This window comes from Sceloporus occidentalis, unplaced genomic scaffold (assembly GCF_023333645.1).
Source record: "Sceloporus occidentalis isolate IW3139 unplaced genomic scaffold, rSceOcc1.0.p SCAF_2, whole genome shotgun sequence".
Classification (NCBI taxonomy): Eukaryota; Metazoa; Chordata; class Lepidosauria; order Squamata; family Phrynosomatidae; genus Sceloporus; species Sceloporus occidentalis.
In genome coordinates this window covers 157,027,500-157,042,886 of record NW_028316982.1, presented here as the reverse complement: position 1 = coordinate 157,042,886, position 15,387 = coordinate 157,027,500, and the positions used below count along the sequence as shown (strand labels likewise).

Genomic DNA, 15,387 nt, shown 5'->3' with positions numbered 1-15,387 from the left:
GACTTCATGTACTTCCTCTTCTGAATCTTTACTCATCAGTACTCACTGTTATTAGAATGATTTGTTATGGATAGATTAACTAATCCCATTTTAAAATAAATGTGTTCATTGTAAAGCCCTGGAATTTTGAATTTCTGGATGATTTTTCATGTTGTGCAACCTTTTTATTGCTTTTTCTTGGCAAGTGTGAGAAGAATATTTTTGTTGCACAGCAGCTTGCATTTTTAGCATGAATCTAAACATATTCATATTAATATACAGTAAATGAATTTCATGTTAAGCCTTGGATCCCATCTCCAAGATACTTTATTTTGTGTGTGTGTGTGTGTGTGTGCAAATATTCTAAAATTTGAAAAAATCCAAAATACTTCTAGATCTAAGGGTTACTCAGCCTGTATTAAGAAGTACAATAAAAAACAAATGCAAACATTAAATGTTTACTGTTTTATTTTCTTATATGTAAGTAGGTCTGCTAATATGGAGCAGAACCAAGAGTTGAGTGGTTTTCAGATTAAATTTATTATATATGGTATAGTTTACAATTATGTACTAGATAACAAAAAACCAACTTAGTGTAGATGAGGATAAATGAAATAGGAGAACAACATAACTACTTCAACTAGTATTCTAATTATTATATTGCAGAACAACAAAGTCCGACGTTTTGCTTTTGAGCTCAAAATGCAAGACAAGAGTAGCTATCTTCTTGCAGCAGACAGTGAAACAGAAATGGAAGAATGGATTTCAACTCTGAACAAAATTCTTCAATTAAATTTTGAAGCTGCAATGCAAGAAAAAAGAAACGGAGACTCCCATGATGGTAAAGTTAAACTATTTTTGCTGAATAATTTCAACCAAGTAATTCACTAAAGTGAACAGTCATGAGACTGTTGTCATTATGTTTACCAAAGTTAAGACAGCAACCATACCCTTCACCTTCTTCATGCTGTCCTTGAAATATATTCTGTTATTTTGTGCATATGAGAGCCAGCATTACCATTCTGTACCAAGTCTTTACCTTGAGACTGTATAAAGGATTACCTCTTCCATTGAAGGCCCAGTTGGCTACTTATGTTTGGAAATAAGGCAGGTTAATTGGGATACAGCATTTTTTCTTTTGAAGTTGGCTTGGCTTTTGTACCATATTGCCCTATAAAGGGAAGGGAAATGACAAGATAAAAGGTGAATCTCATCTAGCATTCCATTCCCATAGTGGTTAGTCAGATGCCTCTGAAGTTTTTAGGGTTGTCTGACAGCATCAGATTTCCCTTTTTGTTGCTTTACATCAGTTATGGAGTATACAGAAATACCCCATGTGCCAAAATATGAACGTGCATCCACCTATAATTACTAAGTGCTGAAGGTTCTGGTATCCAGATGAATTTATTTCATCCATACTGAAATCATTCACTAGCTCATTTGATAATTTCAATATGTGTCTTTAAAGGTGGGATATAAATTATTGTAATGTAATACATATATATGAGAGATTAGGCTCTGTAAATGCAATGCTTTCTCTCTTTAGAGATGATCTTGAAAAAAATCATCTAAATGAATTGATCACCAATGCCTTGCTGACCAAAGTCTGTATGGCATTTTATACTAGAGAGTGCTAGATGGATGGATATAGTTCAACATCACATGGTGCCTCAAAAGTTACCTTATTTAGATTGGTTCTTTAATACTGCAGAAGGATATAACGATTTAGGACCCAGCATTCCAAATATTAACTTGAAAGTGGGGAAAACATTTTTGTTATAACCATTTTTTTTTGTCACCTGTGAGTTTTTATAGCTTCTTTTTAAAATTTTAAGATGATGAACAAGGCAAGATGGACAGCTCATCATCCAGTTTAGACTTTGTTCCAGAAAATGCCAAGGTATGTGTCTCTTTGTTTTCCAATTTCACTTGTTAGTGGTGGAGTTACAAGTTCTAATTTTAACTAAGGGGAAAAGGTTGATGGTGTGTTTACATGATGTTGATATTAGAATTTTGCTGATATTTATTAGATGTTGTATTTCTGAAAGATAAACTTATGTATAGTTAGCCCTCAGCTTTTGCATGTTTAACTTCCACTGATTTGATTATTCGCGGGTTTGTAGCTGCTGCTTTTTCTTCACGGTTTCTATGACTCATGTGCACAGTGCATCATTTGTAACCTTCTAGAGCTGTTGCATAAGCTTTTGAGTGGTAAACCCACCCACCCTCTAGGCCCTTTAGAAATGCATTTCCTGCCTATACCCTCAGTTCCTTGTCTGCTGCATGAGCAACATCGAAGGAAATGTTACAGGCTGTTCTTCTCATCATGTTTGAACTTGAACTGTAAGGCCTCTGGCTCAGTCCCTGGATCTCTGGCACCACACTCTGTATCCACTCCGCATGCATCTGGGTCCATGTGGTAGTTAAGAGGTCCTTACAAGATAATGGGGCCCATACCGATGTGCCAAAGAAGGGTTCTAAACGTTCTGCATCTGAAACTGCTGTCTGCTCAAAAGGTCCATTGGTACTCATTCAGCTGATGAGAACCAAGCTGTTTCTGGGACTAGGAGCAAAATAAGTGGTTGCCCTGCAAAATTCAAGCTTAATGTCAATGGAATTGCAGCCTACCTTGATCCTAGAAGTGTGCACCTACTGTTACAAACACAAATAGGGCAAGTATGGATTCTGCATGTTCACAATATAGAGGGCTGTCTTTCTCACTTATGTAGTGTGATTTCCTCTAACTAGGATCAGAAAAATAGATGGAGTATGTTGGTCTTACTTTATGTTCCATAGGGACAGAACACGCACACTTACCAGACTGAAGTGACCTGGGAAAGGCCAACCTCTGGCCCTCCATATTATAATATTAGACTGCAACTGTTATCATCTCTGACTGTTGCCTGTGTGAGGGCTGATTGGTAATGCAGTCTAAAAGGTTACAGGTTGCCTGTCCTTGATTATACACTGTATGACAACTTTACAAAAGCTTCTTAATATTAAATATTAGTTTGCAAAGCTTATTTCCTTTTCAAATGCATTGAAATTAATTTTGTTAATGCGAGTAAAGTGGGCTAAATAACATTCTTTGTGAAATATTTCATAATTGAACCTTAAAAACTCATAGATGCACTGTGAAATAGTTGTAGTAAACCATTGGGTTTTGTGAGGATCTGCACACCTGCTTATTATATCTAATTTTAGTACCAGAAATGCTGCTTCCTGTTCTGTGAACTCAAGGAGTTATTTTAGCCTCTGAGTTTTTCTTATGGGTTGTTTTGCCCTTTACTTAAGGCTATGTGCTTGTTATGCTATTTACACTCATTTTTTTTTCCACAAAATACCTGAGTCGTTTAGAACTATATTTAATTCCTGCCACCAGTCTATTGTATTTTTTTCTCTCATGAAGAAACAGACTTTTTATTTTAAGCTATCTAATAAATTATATAGCAATTTGTTGTAGATTTTCTGGGGGAGGGTTGCTTTTTTTGTGCTTAGAAGATGCCCACTTGTTCCTTCCTGTGAACAGATTGGGTACAGAATTCATTGCAGAGTTCAGTGTGCCATCCTCACTCATAGTGACGCCAGCCAAATCTCTTTCTGTCAATGTCATTTTCCACTTTAAACCAAAATAATTTTAGTCAGGATATATGTTGGTTAGGAAGGTTGTATTTTAGTATAAAAATAATTGTGTGCAGGATTAGCAAAAATAGGCTTTATTCCTGAAGAAGTGGGCAAAACTGAATGAATGTTGTGAATGAAAAATATGCCACATTTTTATACATCATGTTTTGTTCCAGCTCTAATATATTTGTTCTTAACTTTGCAATTTGTTTGTTGTTATTGTGTGCCTTCAAGTCCTTTCGACTTATGGTGACCCTAAGGTCTATTGTGGGATTTCACTTTCCAGTGCCTCTTTAAATTTCTGTTCTCGTATAAATAGGTAATACCTAATACCTTCCTAGTACTTTCTTAATCTTGCTACTTGTTTCTGTTACTGCCCCTTTCACTGTTTTGTTTTCACCTCTCAAATTCTTGATAGTAAATTCTTGACAGTGTCCTCCTTTTAATACTTTACAGAGAAGAAAAGACAGGGGGATGTTGGATTTAAATCAAAGAATAATGTGTAAAAGCACCTAAGGGTAGAATTGCTGAGAGGAGGACTGAATGATGAGGAAAAAGGAAAGGAACAGCTTGTGAAGTGAAACAGACTTGAAGGTGCAGAGAAGAGGTCAGAAGAAATGGAGAGAAGTGTCAGTGTTTGTAGGCATTAACTTCACACTGCTGTTCATTGGTTGTTGTTGTTTTTAACAACCATTTAAACCTACACTTTCTCATCCCATTAATTAAGATTGCAGAGCATCTAGGCATTGAAATAATACAAGAAAGAAAATGCATAAATACATTTAGAAGGAATAAATTGGAGAAAGTATACAGTATAACTAAAATTATAGTAAACTATGTAAATTATTTCAAGGTAAATGATTTTTAATTTGCCAGCTGGCCACCATTATCAGATTTTCTGAAGTCCAAGGTCATCTGCATAGTTTCACACAGTTATTAACCAATCCCTTTTCTAGCATCTGCTGCTAATGGAGGTTTGTTGGTTTAGGGAAAAATGGACCACATGTTTGTAGAAATACTTAGCAAATACAGGGTCACCTCAGTTAACGAAGTAGATGTGTTCCTAGCCGTTATTTGTTTAACAGGAAGTTTAGTAAAGGAGGCAGAAATAACATGGAAATAATAATAATAATAATAATTTTTATTTATATCCCACCTCTTCCTGTAGGATCGAGGCAGCTTACAATCATAGTAAAAATACAATATAATAAAAATCCAATCCAGAAATAAAATACAACTACAATAAAATTCATACGATATGAATAATTCCCACAGTTCCCTCCATCCTTACATATATAATGTAATAATTGTAATATAACAATAATAAGTATAGGTTAAATCATTAAAACAAATTAGTTAAGAATATTGATAGGGTCCCAAATAATAAGGATAGGGTCCTTCACCACAGAAAAGAAGTGCAATTTAACTTGTTTCAGTGAACTTTTAATTCAACTCTAACAATATGTCCATATGAAGTGAAATAACCAGATCAGGTAAGCCTTGTATCAGTAAACAAAAACATTTGAACCTTCTATATATTGTTTCAAAACTTTGTCCAAAATGTATCCAGGGATGTATCTTCAGCTCAAGAGTCTCCACCTTTTTAAAAATGATTTCCCTTTTGATGCCCAAACATATAGCTCTATAATATGCTGGAGGTAGCTGGTGAAGCAGGCTTTCTTACTATTCCATTTTAGCTTTATTTTGCTGTTTATGCATATTAAGTAAGGGATTCTGGAGGCAGCTGCTTTTTACCTTGCTTGTTCGAAGCAAATTCACACATCTGCAGTGGGATTGGCAATAGCAGAATCCCATCTTTCCCCAGCCAAAGCTTTAGTGCATTGTTTACTGCAGATATGCTGCTGCAGTCCAGCTCTGGAAGACCGTGTTTCTCCAGCCCTTCTTCACCATCCTTCCAATCATGATGCTGCTAAAAGGTTTCTAGCTAGACAAAATAGGAAGGGGGGTGGTGGTTCTGGGAAGACATTAAAATACTTAGTAAAAAGGAACTTCAATGTTGAAGGATTTTTAAACTCAGATATACCTGTATTACTGTAATACAGTAAATATTTTTAGAAATATCTAGTAAATTGATTTTTTTTATAAAAATATTAAAATGATACTTACTGTTACAACATATTGATAGTGCCTAAAGCATCTTGATTTAACAATAAAACAACTAATTTAAAAGTGCTTATTTTATTGTTTTGCAGGGTTCCAGAGATTCTGAAATGAAATTCAAAAGTGAAAGCAGGGTTAAACTCTTTGCACTAGATCCAGATGCACAGGTTAGAATAATGGAGGAAGTGGGAGGGGGATGTTTTTCAAAGGGCTCCCCCACCTCCTTTTTGTTTGTTTGTAAAGAAACTGTTTTCACTCTTATATTTCTTTTAAAGAAACTTGACTTCTCTGGTATAGAGCCAGAAGTAAAGCCATTTGAAGAGAAGTTTGGGAAGAAAATTCTGGTGAAGTGCAATGATTTATCTTTCAATCTACAAAGCTGTGTTGCTGAAAATGAGGAGGGACCAACAACAAATGTAGGTTGGAATTGTGAATTTGTATAATTCTGAAACCTTTCCGAGAAAACTCTGGTACATAAATTGAATGCTTAGGAAATGCAAGCATCTTGAGTGATATAATTTCACCTATAGTTGTTTATTAGAGTTGTGTCATCCAGTGCAAGAGCAATGTAATACAACTGTTCTTGTCAGAGGAGGGAGAAGAATACAGCAGATGTTGTGTGGAGCTTGATGGGTGTGGGTTAGTCATGAATAGGGTCTTATATTAGAGTGTATAAGTTTTTGTCCTTAGTACAATATAATTATTAAAAATATATAAAATCTCACTCTCTCTCTCTTCAATATGTACTGCATATAATACAATATATACTATAGTGTACAGTATATAATATTGTAGAAAATGCTTGAATTCTAATACAGTCACCCCTCTGTTTTTGCGGGGGATCCGTTCTGGACCCCCCTGTGAAAACGGAAATGCACCAATATTCAAGCCACAGGCACTCGTCCCATTTTAAGTCCTTCCATTTGCCCTTCACGAATAAGTGAAGGATGTGGATCGAAGTCTGCACAAATGGAGGGACGACTGTACCTAGAAATTGTTACATATCATTCTACTTTATAAATCCTGTTGTGGGAGAAAGGCGGGATACAAATCCTGGAAATAATAATGATAATATTGCGTTCATAAATGTATTGTATAACAATGACTTTTCTACAAGTAGTTCATTATTTCAGCTATAAGAGTTCTTGCCAGAATGATAGCCTTGTTCCTTGTATTTTTTTAATGTCCAGGTAGAGCCATTTTTCATCTCGTTGTCATTATTTGACATTAAGCACAATCAGAAGATTTCATCAGACTTCCATGTGGATTTGAATCATAACTCAGTGAGACACATGCTAGATGTGTCCCAGCAGTTGGTGAATGGCAGAAGTGATGGTGTACATAGGATTCAAGATATTATTCCAGAAATTATGTTACAATATCCCAAACAGGTAAGAATAAAGATGTCTTTGGCCCAAAATACATGGGCCAAATAACACGGATTCCAGCTGTGTTCAGGGCGTTGCATTTAGATGATGCACACCCCAAATATGACTGTAAGACGCACCAATATTGTGCCATTCAAGAAGAACTGGGCCAAGAAGGAGTGGATAAGATCTGCTCCTTCCGGCAGCCCAGTTCAGGACCACAGTGGTGGCCCGGATTGGGGCCAGGCGGTTGCCCCAGCTCAATTGGCGCTGGTGTGGTTGTGCACCACTCTTTTCAGCCTGTCTCTTTCAGGCCCTTGTTTCACTTTTCATTGCAGAAAAAAGATGCATATTTCAATTTCAGTTTGATTAAATCGAACTATTTGTTTTTTAGGGAATATTCTCTGTAACGTGTCCACATCCTGATATATTTCTAGTGGCCAGAATAGAAAAAGTTCTTCAAGGGAGCATAACACACTGTGCTGAACCGTACATGAAAAGTTCTGATTCTTCTAAGGTATAATTTTATCTTATAATCCTGGGCAAAGATATGGTCATTATTGATAATCATAGAATCACAGAATCGCAGAGTTGGAAGAGACCACAAGGGCCATCCAGTCCAACCCCTGCCATGCAGGAACTCCCAATCAAAGCATACCCAACAGATGGCCATCCAGCCTCTGTTTAAAAACCTCCAAAGAAGGAGACTCTACTACACTCCGAGGGAGTGTGTTCCACTATCAAACAGCTCTTCACTGTCAGGCTATTAGTCTTTTCCTGATACCATTGCTCTCAGATTTTCTATTAGATTTGCCAGTCTTCTTCCTTTTGCTATACAGTGAAGTTGAATGGAAGAAGAAAATAGCCCTGTTCTGTGATGAGGATAGTGAATACTAAGATATATGTATGTGTACATAATGTACACAACTTGCTTTTCACTGATATGTTATAGAAGGAAATTCATATCTATGACTTAGTTATTTCTGTGGTTTTAGGTTGCCCAGAAAGTTCTGAAAAATGCCAAACAAGCTTGCCAGCGACTAGGACAATATAGAATGCCATTTGCTTGGGCAGCCAGGTATTGAATGAAGCTCTTAATCAATATTTTTTTAAAGTGGATTAATTTCAGTATGTTTATTTATTCTGGTCTCCTCTTCATGTTTGTGACAGACTTCTTGCAGGTAGTGAGAACAAAAATAAGATCTTATTTTATTTCTGTTAAAGAATTGAAAATAACATATACAATTTTAGGCAATTATATTGCATAGAATGAATATGCTTAAAAAGTTGAAAGAAAGTGGTCCAGAATTTGTATTAAACTGTGTACATCAACTGCACTGTATGTTTATATTTAATATCACTTGTTCACTTTCCAATTTTAGCTGTCTTTCTTGCAATAATTTATGTATTTCAGTGGATTCCTGTGAGCTTCAGGATGTCAGCTTTTCATTTTTCTTTTGCTGTTGTGACAACTTTTATAATGGCGCTCTTATGTAGAAATCTATATTGCAGGACACTGTTCAAGGATGCATCTGGAACATTGGACAAAAATGCACGATTTTCAGCACTTTACAAACAAGACAGCAATAAACTTTCAAATGAAGACATGCTTAAATTGTTAGCGGATTTTAAAAAGTGAGTATTTTGTTCTGTGCCAGAGAAGTCCTATTTATTAAGATGCATTTGGGTAGCATGAAAAAGAATATCCTTAAAATTTTTTTAGTCATTTGACTGAATCCTAAATGTAAATCACTTTTAAGGAATTCAGGATAAGTTAGCAGCCATTACTACTAAAGATCAAAGTTTGGGAGCAGGGTGTTTATTGAAGGGCTTTGACATATCTTTCATAGCACTTTCAAGATTGATAGCCATGGAATATTCAACTAAGATTAATTTGTTTTTTGGCAGAGTGGGGGAATCCCTTAGTTTCTTCCTTATGGTCTCTGTGATTCACACATATGGGTAATGTGCTTGCATAGAACCTCATTCAGGAACCTTCTAAGCTGACCAATGTGGTGGATGTCACCTTATTTCCCTCAACACTATACTAGTGTAAACATGTGTTTTAAAATTTTGAGCAACTTCTTTTTTGCAGGCCAAAAATGGGGTATCAATTGCTAAGTTAATGATGACATTAACTTAGTAATCTCTCTCTCTATCACACACCCCATCACTAATTTCATTTCTCATTTGTTGCTGTGCACTGGCTGATTAAGCCAAAGCTGGCTTTGACTTCGAAATAAATAGATTGTTGGTATATGTTCTATAATGTAGCCACATCAAACACTATAATGCCAAAAAACCCACAAAAAAGGTGATTGCAGAAATGATCAGGATAAAATGTGATAGGAACAATATACAGTATATATAAAGAAGACTGATAGTAGAAATATATATGAATAATAGAAATTACAGATTTCTGGTATCTGTCCATTTTGACAACATGTATTCCTCAGAAATTATAATAAACATAAAGGTAATACATGAATGAATCTGCAATAATTAATAGTTTAAATACCAGGTTGTGGAATACTCTTTGCAAAACATCTATTAAGATGGAAAAAAAACATTCACATAAGAATGATGGCTTCAAAATAGGGAAAAGAATTAAAAACATCAACAGATACATAATATAAACATGAAATAAAATACAAAAGAAAAAGGAGAGTAACCATTTCTACAAGTATGCCACCCATCTCTAAAGCCCAACAATCAATCAACATTATGCCCATTTGAAAAGTAGGACATAAAGCAGAGACATGCTATTCATAATATAAATACCTTGAGCAACACCAAAGGTTAAAGACACAGAGGATATAATGAATCACAGTTCCAAATAACAACACCAGTAATCAATTAACTTTACATGAAAGGAGAGAAATCAGCTGTTTCATTTAATCCTGCCAGAGTTTAAGAATTTAAGGTAAAAATCCATTAAACCTCTCTAATAGAACTATATATTGTGACGAACTGACTTACAAACCAGCCAATCAGAATCCAGAGACCCTAAGCCAATCAGGTGCTGGCTGAGGAGTTAAAAGATTCCGCTTGGCAGTTGGGTTTAGTCAGGGTTTGGAATCCTGAGGGATGAAGCTGGAGTTCAGTGGGGGAGATAGTTAGGATTAGAGACTGAGGGAACAGTATTTTGATAATAGATCAAAGAGGAGTCCGTTAGATCCAGAGAGGGACAGTATTAGTTCTGGAGAGTCTAGAGAGGAGAGACTCAGTGTAACCAGACTCAGAAAGAGGGGTTTGGGTTACATAATTTCTTGAATGATAGTATAGCCTGTGCAGCTGAGTTATTATTAGAGAGTTAAAACCAGACTTGTATATATGCAACAAAAGAAGGCATAGTAACAACTTCATGTCAAAGTTACCTTTGCCTATTCCGTGTTAAAAGAAACTTTTATTCTTGTTTAACTATCCACTTGGCCTGTGATTTAATATCCATCCACACTTCTGACCTTTTAAAACCCACAGGGGTATTGAGTCATAAAGAAGGAAAGAATTGTGAGGTGGTGGGGAATCGTTACATATATATATATATATATATATATATGGCCGGAAATGCACAGGCCAAATAAACTGGCTTCCAGCCTCTTTAGGGGCATGGTGTTTAGATGATGCATGCCCCCAAAGCAGCCAAAAGCTGTTCCAAAGCCTTTTCATAGAATAATAGAATCATAGAGACCACAAGGGCCATCCAGTTCAACCCCCCTGTCATGCTGGAACTCACAATCAAAGCACTCCCGACAGATGGCCATCCAGCCTCTGTTCAAAGACCTCCAAAGAAGGAGACTCCAGCACTCTCTGAGGGAGTGTGTTCCACTGTCGGAACAGCTCTTACTGTCAGGACATTCCTCCTAATGTTGAGGTAGAATCTCTTTTTATGCATCTCTTGTTTCATATCCTATTTTCTGGAACAGCAGAAAACAAGCTTGCTCCATCACCAATATGACACCCCTTCAAGTATTTAAACAGGGCTGTCATATCACCTCTTAAAAATCTCTTCTCCAGGCTATAGCCCCAGTCCCCTAAGTCTTTCCTCATAGGGCGTGGTTTCCAGACCTTTCACCATTACAAAAAAATATGGATGCCAACCATGAAACCTTTGACTATACATACGGTGTACAGTGTTTGATGTTCAGTGATCTTCACTAACTCTCCAGCAGTGCTTTTCAGCCAGATACAGGAGCTGCAGGGAGGAGGAGATGAAAGAAAGATACTTGCATAACATTAGATATGATAAATTGATTTTACTGTTAAGTCATAGTGTTAGCTCAATGGAAGTTTCAGACTATCTGAGACTCTATCCTTTATAAGTCTCATTTGCTGTTCTTTTGTGATTTGAATTTTATTACAGTATCCATCTCTATTTTTCTGTTCAGTCAGCTTGGTTCTTCTTTTTCCTAGACCTGAAAAGATGGCCAAGTTACCAGTTATTTTAGGAAACCTAGACATAACAATTGATAATGTTTCTCCAGATATCCCAAGTAAGTATCTAAAAAGTATTGTAAAGTAGCTGATAAGCTTTTTTTTCTTCAATTTTTTTATTGGTTTTTAATATATTTTCAGATTTTGTTAGCTCATCATACATTCCCATGAAACAGTTTGAAAACAGTACCAAGGCAGTAGTAACGTTTGAAGTAGAGGAGTTTGTTCCCTGTATACCAAAACATACCCAGCCTTTCACCATCTACAACAATCACCTTTATGTTTATCCAAAGCACTTGAAATATGACAGTCAAAAGTCATTTGCAAAGGTGAGTTAATGAGCCCCTAATTAGATTCAGATTCAGATGTTGAATCTGAATTAAATCAGGTCTTGTTGGAAATTTTTGTTATTTATCTGAAATTAAAGCAAAAGCAAAAGCAAAAACAATTTTTCATGTTTTTTTTAGGCAAGGAATATTGCAGTGTGCATTGAATTCAAGGATTCAGATGATGAAGATTCTGTACCTCTAAAGGTTTGTCAGTTTGACCTCTGATTATTAGAAACACATCTATTTACAGTGGGCCCTCGATATCTACAGGAGATCCTTTCTGGGCATCCACTTGCGGATACCAAAATCCATGGATGCTGAAGTCCCATAGTACTCAATGTTGGTGAGGTTATGCCACCATTGGGGACAATAGGAATTTGCCGCACCCCTGGATGCCTGAAGCCCCTCTAAGCATGGCAGGGGGCTGCCTCTTCCTACTCTTCCGTCCCTTTCCACCACCGTGGCTGCCACGCAATTGCAGCTGCCTCTTTTTCATCCTCCTCCTTTTCTTCCTTCCTCCTCCTCTTCTTTGCTCCTGGCTGCCACTGCCGTCGTTTTTCCCTCTTTTTCCTCCTCTTCTTTCCTCTTCCTCCTCTGGTGCCACCCTCCCCCACCCCCATGTGCTTGCCATCCACAGGTGCATGGCAAGTGGATGGCAAGTCTATGGATACAGTAATGCAGATACAGCCTGTGGATACAGTACTAGTAATGTAGCCATGTCTAAGATTTACATTCACAGCCTTCAATGTGATTTTCTTGGCTTATGATAGTTCAAGAAGCATTGTCTTCAGTAGGGCTTGTTCTTTTAATATTTCTGACTGAATACATGATCGTTCTACTAATTTATTCAATGCCAAAAGTGGGATTCTAATTATTTAGATAGTTTTTCCTGGTAAAATAATATATATCTAGTATAATATATAGAGCATATGAAGCTATCAAAGTAATTACTTCCAGCTCAGTCCTATTGGAAAAGGGGCCTCTCTTGAGTATAAAATACCCGGGGTGGGGGGGGTGGGGGGGAGTACTAGAAACATAGCTTTCTCACACCAGTAAGGGGGTATCGGAGAACAAAATGATTTGTAACCTTTTTTTGTCAAAAACATATAATGGAGGAGGGATCTGGGAGCCGCATTTATCTCACTTCTGTTATAGATGAAGAGTTATTCAATAACATAAATAAGAAGCACTATGAAGGTACACATTAAAAACTAGTTGCATACAAAGTGAGCCCTTCCTACTTTGGGGAAATAAAATTAACTTTTTGTTCAGATGTGTTACAGAGAGTCAGATGGTTGCTTAATCTCTTTTAGTCCGTTGGGAGAAATCAGAAAACAAGTACAGAAAGCAAAGACTTTGGCATGGACATGGTGTGGAAATAAGAAAAGGAAAGCTGAGAACTCTGAGGATTCTCTCAGAATTAATTAGAAAATAAAAACATCAAAGGCTCCAGGGAACTAGAAGTCATGAAAGGCAGATAACTGCGGACAGAAGAGACTGAGAAATAGAGAAAGTAGATACAGTACAATACGAAACACAGAACAAAAATTACAAAAGCAAAAACAAACCAAGGAAATAAAGTGGTGGATTTCAAATTACGTTCCAGTTTCCTTAAGTGCTGCTTGGAGTAAATTAAAGCAGCAACTTTAATAAAACCAAGGTGGCCAAGGTGATACAGAGAAGAACACATCCAGGTCAATTTAACTTTTTCTAACCATATAGACATACAACATTGGACTTTACAACCAGATCACAAATTCTTGATAAAGTCAAACTTTTTGCTTGATTATAAAATGATGTGCAATTACTAAAGTCAATTGGCAGACAGGAAATGAACTATTTGTTCCAGCAACTTTAAATTCTCATTAGCATTTGGAAAAAAATCATACCCCAGGAAGGACATAATTCATAAAAGGGGTAGACCAAGTAGGAATCTGTGATTCATTCTTTATGATTATAAGATTTTTAATAATATAAAGCTTTCTTATGCCAGCAGCTTTAAAGCATTGCTTAATAGAGAGACAAAAAGATATGTAGATATGGGCATTCTGTCACCCATTGCCATTTTCCTAGATTAGGGGTAGGCAACCTTTTTGAGCCGGGGGCCAAGTTGCTGTCCCTCAGACAACTGGGGAGCCGAAGCCAAAAAATAAATAATTAAATATTTTAAAAATAAAAATTAATTAAATAAATAAACTGGGACAAATGTAGGACAAAATTTTCAAATGGAGGACACTTTTTCAAAAAATGGAGGACACGCAAAAAATTGCTGATTTTTTTTTTAACAAAATGTTAATATAAATGCATGTTTCGGAGGCTTCTATAGACAATTGCCCCCCTTGCCCACCACTTGCCCCCCTTGCCTGCCGCTTGCCCCCCCTTGCCTGCCTCCTCCTGATAGGCCAAAGGCTCCACGCCCTCATGCGAGAGGCCAAAGGCTCCAGCGGCAATCGGCGGCAGGACTGGGCTGGGGCCGGTCCCAAGGCCTTGCCGGGTTGCATCCGGCCCGCGGGCCGCAGGTTGCCTACCCCTGTCCTAGATTCTTAGAAGATGTTTGCTAAGCACCTTTTTAGTAACGAAGCTGAAAAAGTCAAGAAACAGAACAAGTTCTTAGGTGTATCAGCCCTGGGACCCGGGAATGGATTTCATGATAATGTATGTAAATATATTTTTGCTGAGCTAGGAAAAATTGCAAGATTTTATATTTTAACATTATTTAAGAAATCTTTTCCCTTCTGATATATTTGTCATGTATTCCTGATAATACTGAGTTCTTTAGCAGTATTAACATTGTCAAGGACTTATTAGATTAGCAACTGTCATAGATTTTCGACAGATTTAAACATCTTTTACATAAATTGACAAAGTGTACAAGAAAGCTAGATAGTGTAGCCTTTTAATCTGTCCTTGTTCCTTGATTTTAGTGCATTTATGGCAGACCAGGAGGACAAATATTTGCAAAACAGGCGTTTGCTCCTGTTCTTCATCACCATCAAAATCCAGAGTTTTATGATGAGGTAATCATTTATCTCTTCCAATTTTAATGGTTTTAAAACAAAACAACAGAAAAAACAACAACAATGACGTGTCAATAAAGATGGTGGTTTACATTAGAGCTCCACAGTCTTTATCTGTTAATCACTGGTTTGATGAATAACTCCACAGTTTATACCTGCAATTTTGGTATAATATTTTGAGCACTGTTTTAAGGATGCCTAGAATAATTATGTGAATAATTATTGACTAGTTAGGAAAAGTACATCCATTTAATGTTCAAAAGTGCCTGTTCCCCTGAAGTGCATGGAGAATTTACCAATTTGAAATGTCTGCATACATCTAGGGTTTGCCTTTCTGCATTGAATACAATCCAGTTCCCACTAACAGAGCTAGATTGCATTCACTGTATGATTTCACTGCTATAAATCATGCCTATAATTTACTAGGGTTAATTTTGCATATAATCCCTAAATTGTTGTTGTTAAGGAGCATACTGCTATTCACTATTCAAATTTTTTTTGAAGCTAAGTTTTTTT

At 36.6% G+C, this 15,387-nt stretch overlaps 1 protein-coding gene across 13 annotated transcripts in view; it reads left to right on the top strand.

Moving 5' to 3' along the window:
• Positions 1–15,387, top strand: part of LOC149319174 (dedicator of cytokinesis protein 9) — a 194,806-nt gene that overhangs the window by 78,099 nt on the left and 101,320 nt on the right. For 12 of the 13 annotated variants that reach the window (XM_089511207.1, XM_089511208.1, XM_089511205.1 and 9 more), the window contains exons 8-19: positions 646–820; positions 1,815–1,879; positions 5,817–5,891; positions 6,000–6,144; positions 6,919–7,115; positions 7,486–7,608; positions 8,087–8,169; positions 8,604–8,726; positions 11,505–11,584; positions 11,667–11,854; positions 11,993–12,058; positions 14,779–14,871. In XM_089511207.1, coding sequence (XP_089367333.1) covers positions 646–820; positions 1,815–1,879; positions 5,817–5,891; positions 6,000–6,144; positions 6,919–7,115; positions 7,486–7,608; positions 8,087–8,169; positions 8,604–8,726; positions 11,505–11,584; positions 11,667–11,854; positions 11,993–12,058; positions 14,779–14,871 — 1,413 coding nt within the window. Of the gene's footprint in view, positions 1–645; positions 821–1,814; positions 1,880–4,116; positions 4,211–5,816; positions 5,892–5,999; positions 6,145–6,918; positions 7,116–7,485; positions 7,609–8,086; positions 8,170–8,603; positions 8,727–11,504; positions 11,585–11,666; positions 11,855–11,992; positions 12,059–14,778; positions 14,872–15,387 lie in introns of those variants that run through there. The other variant, XM_089511204.1, reaches the window with a different exon arrangement.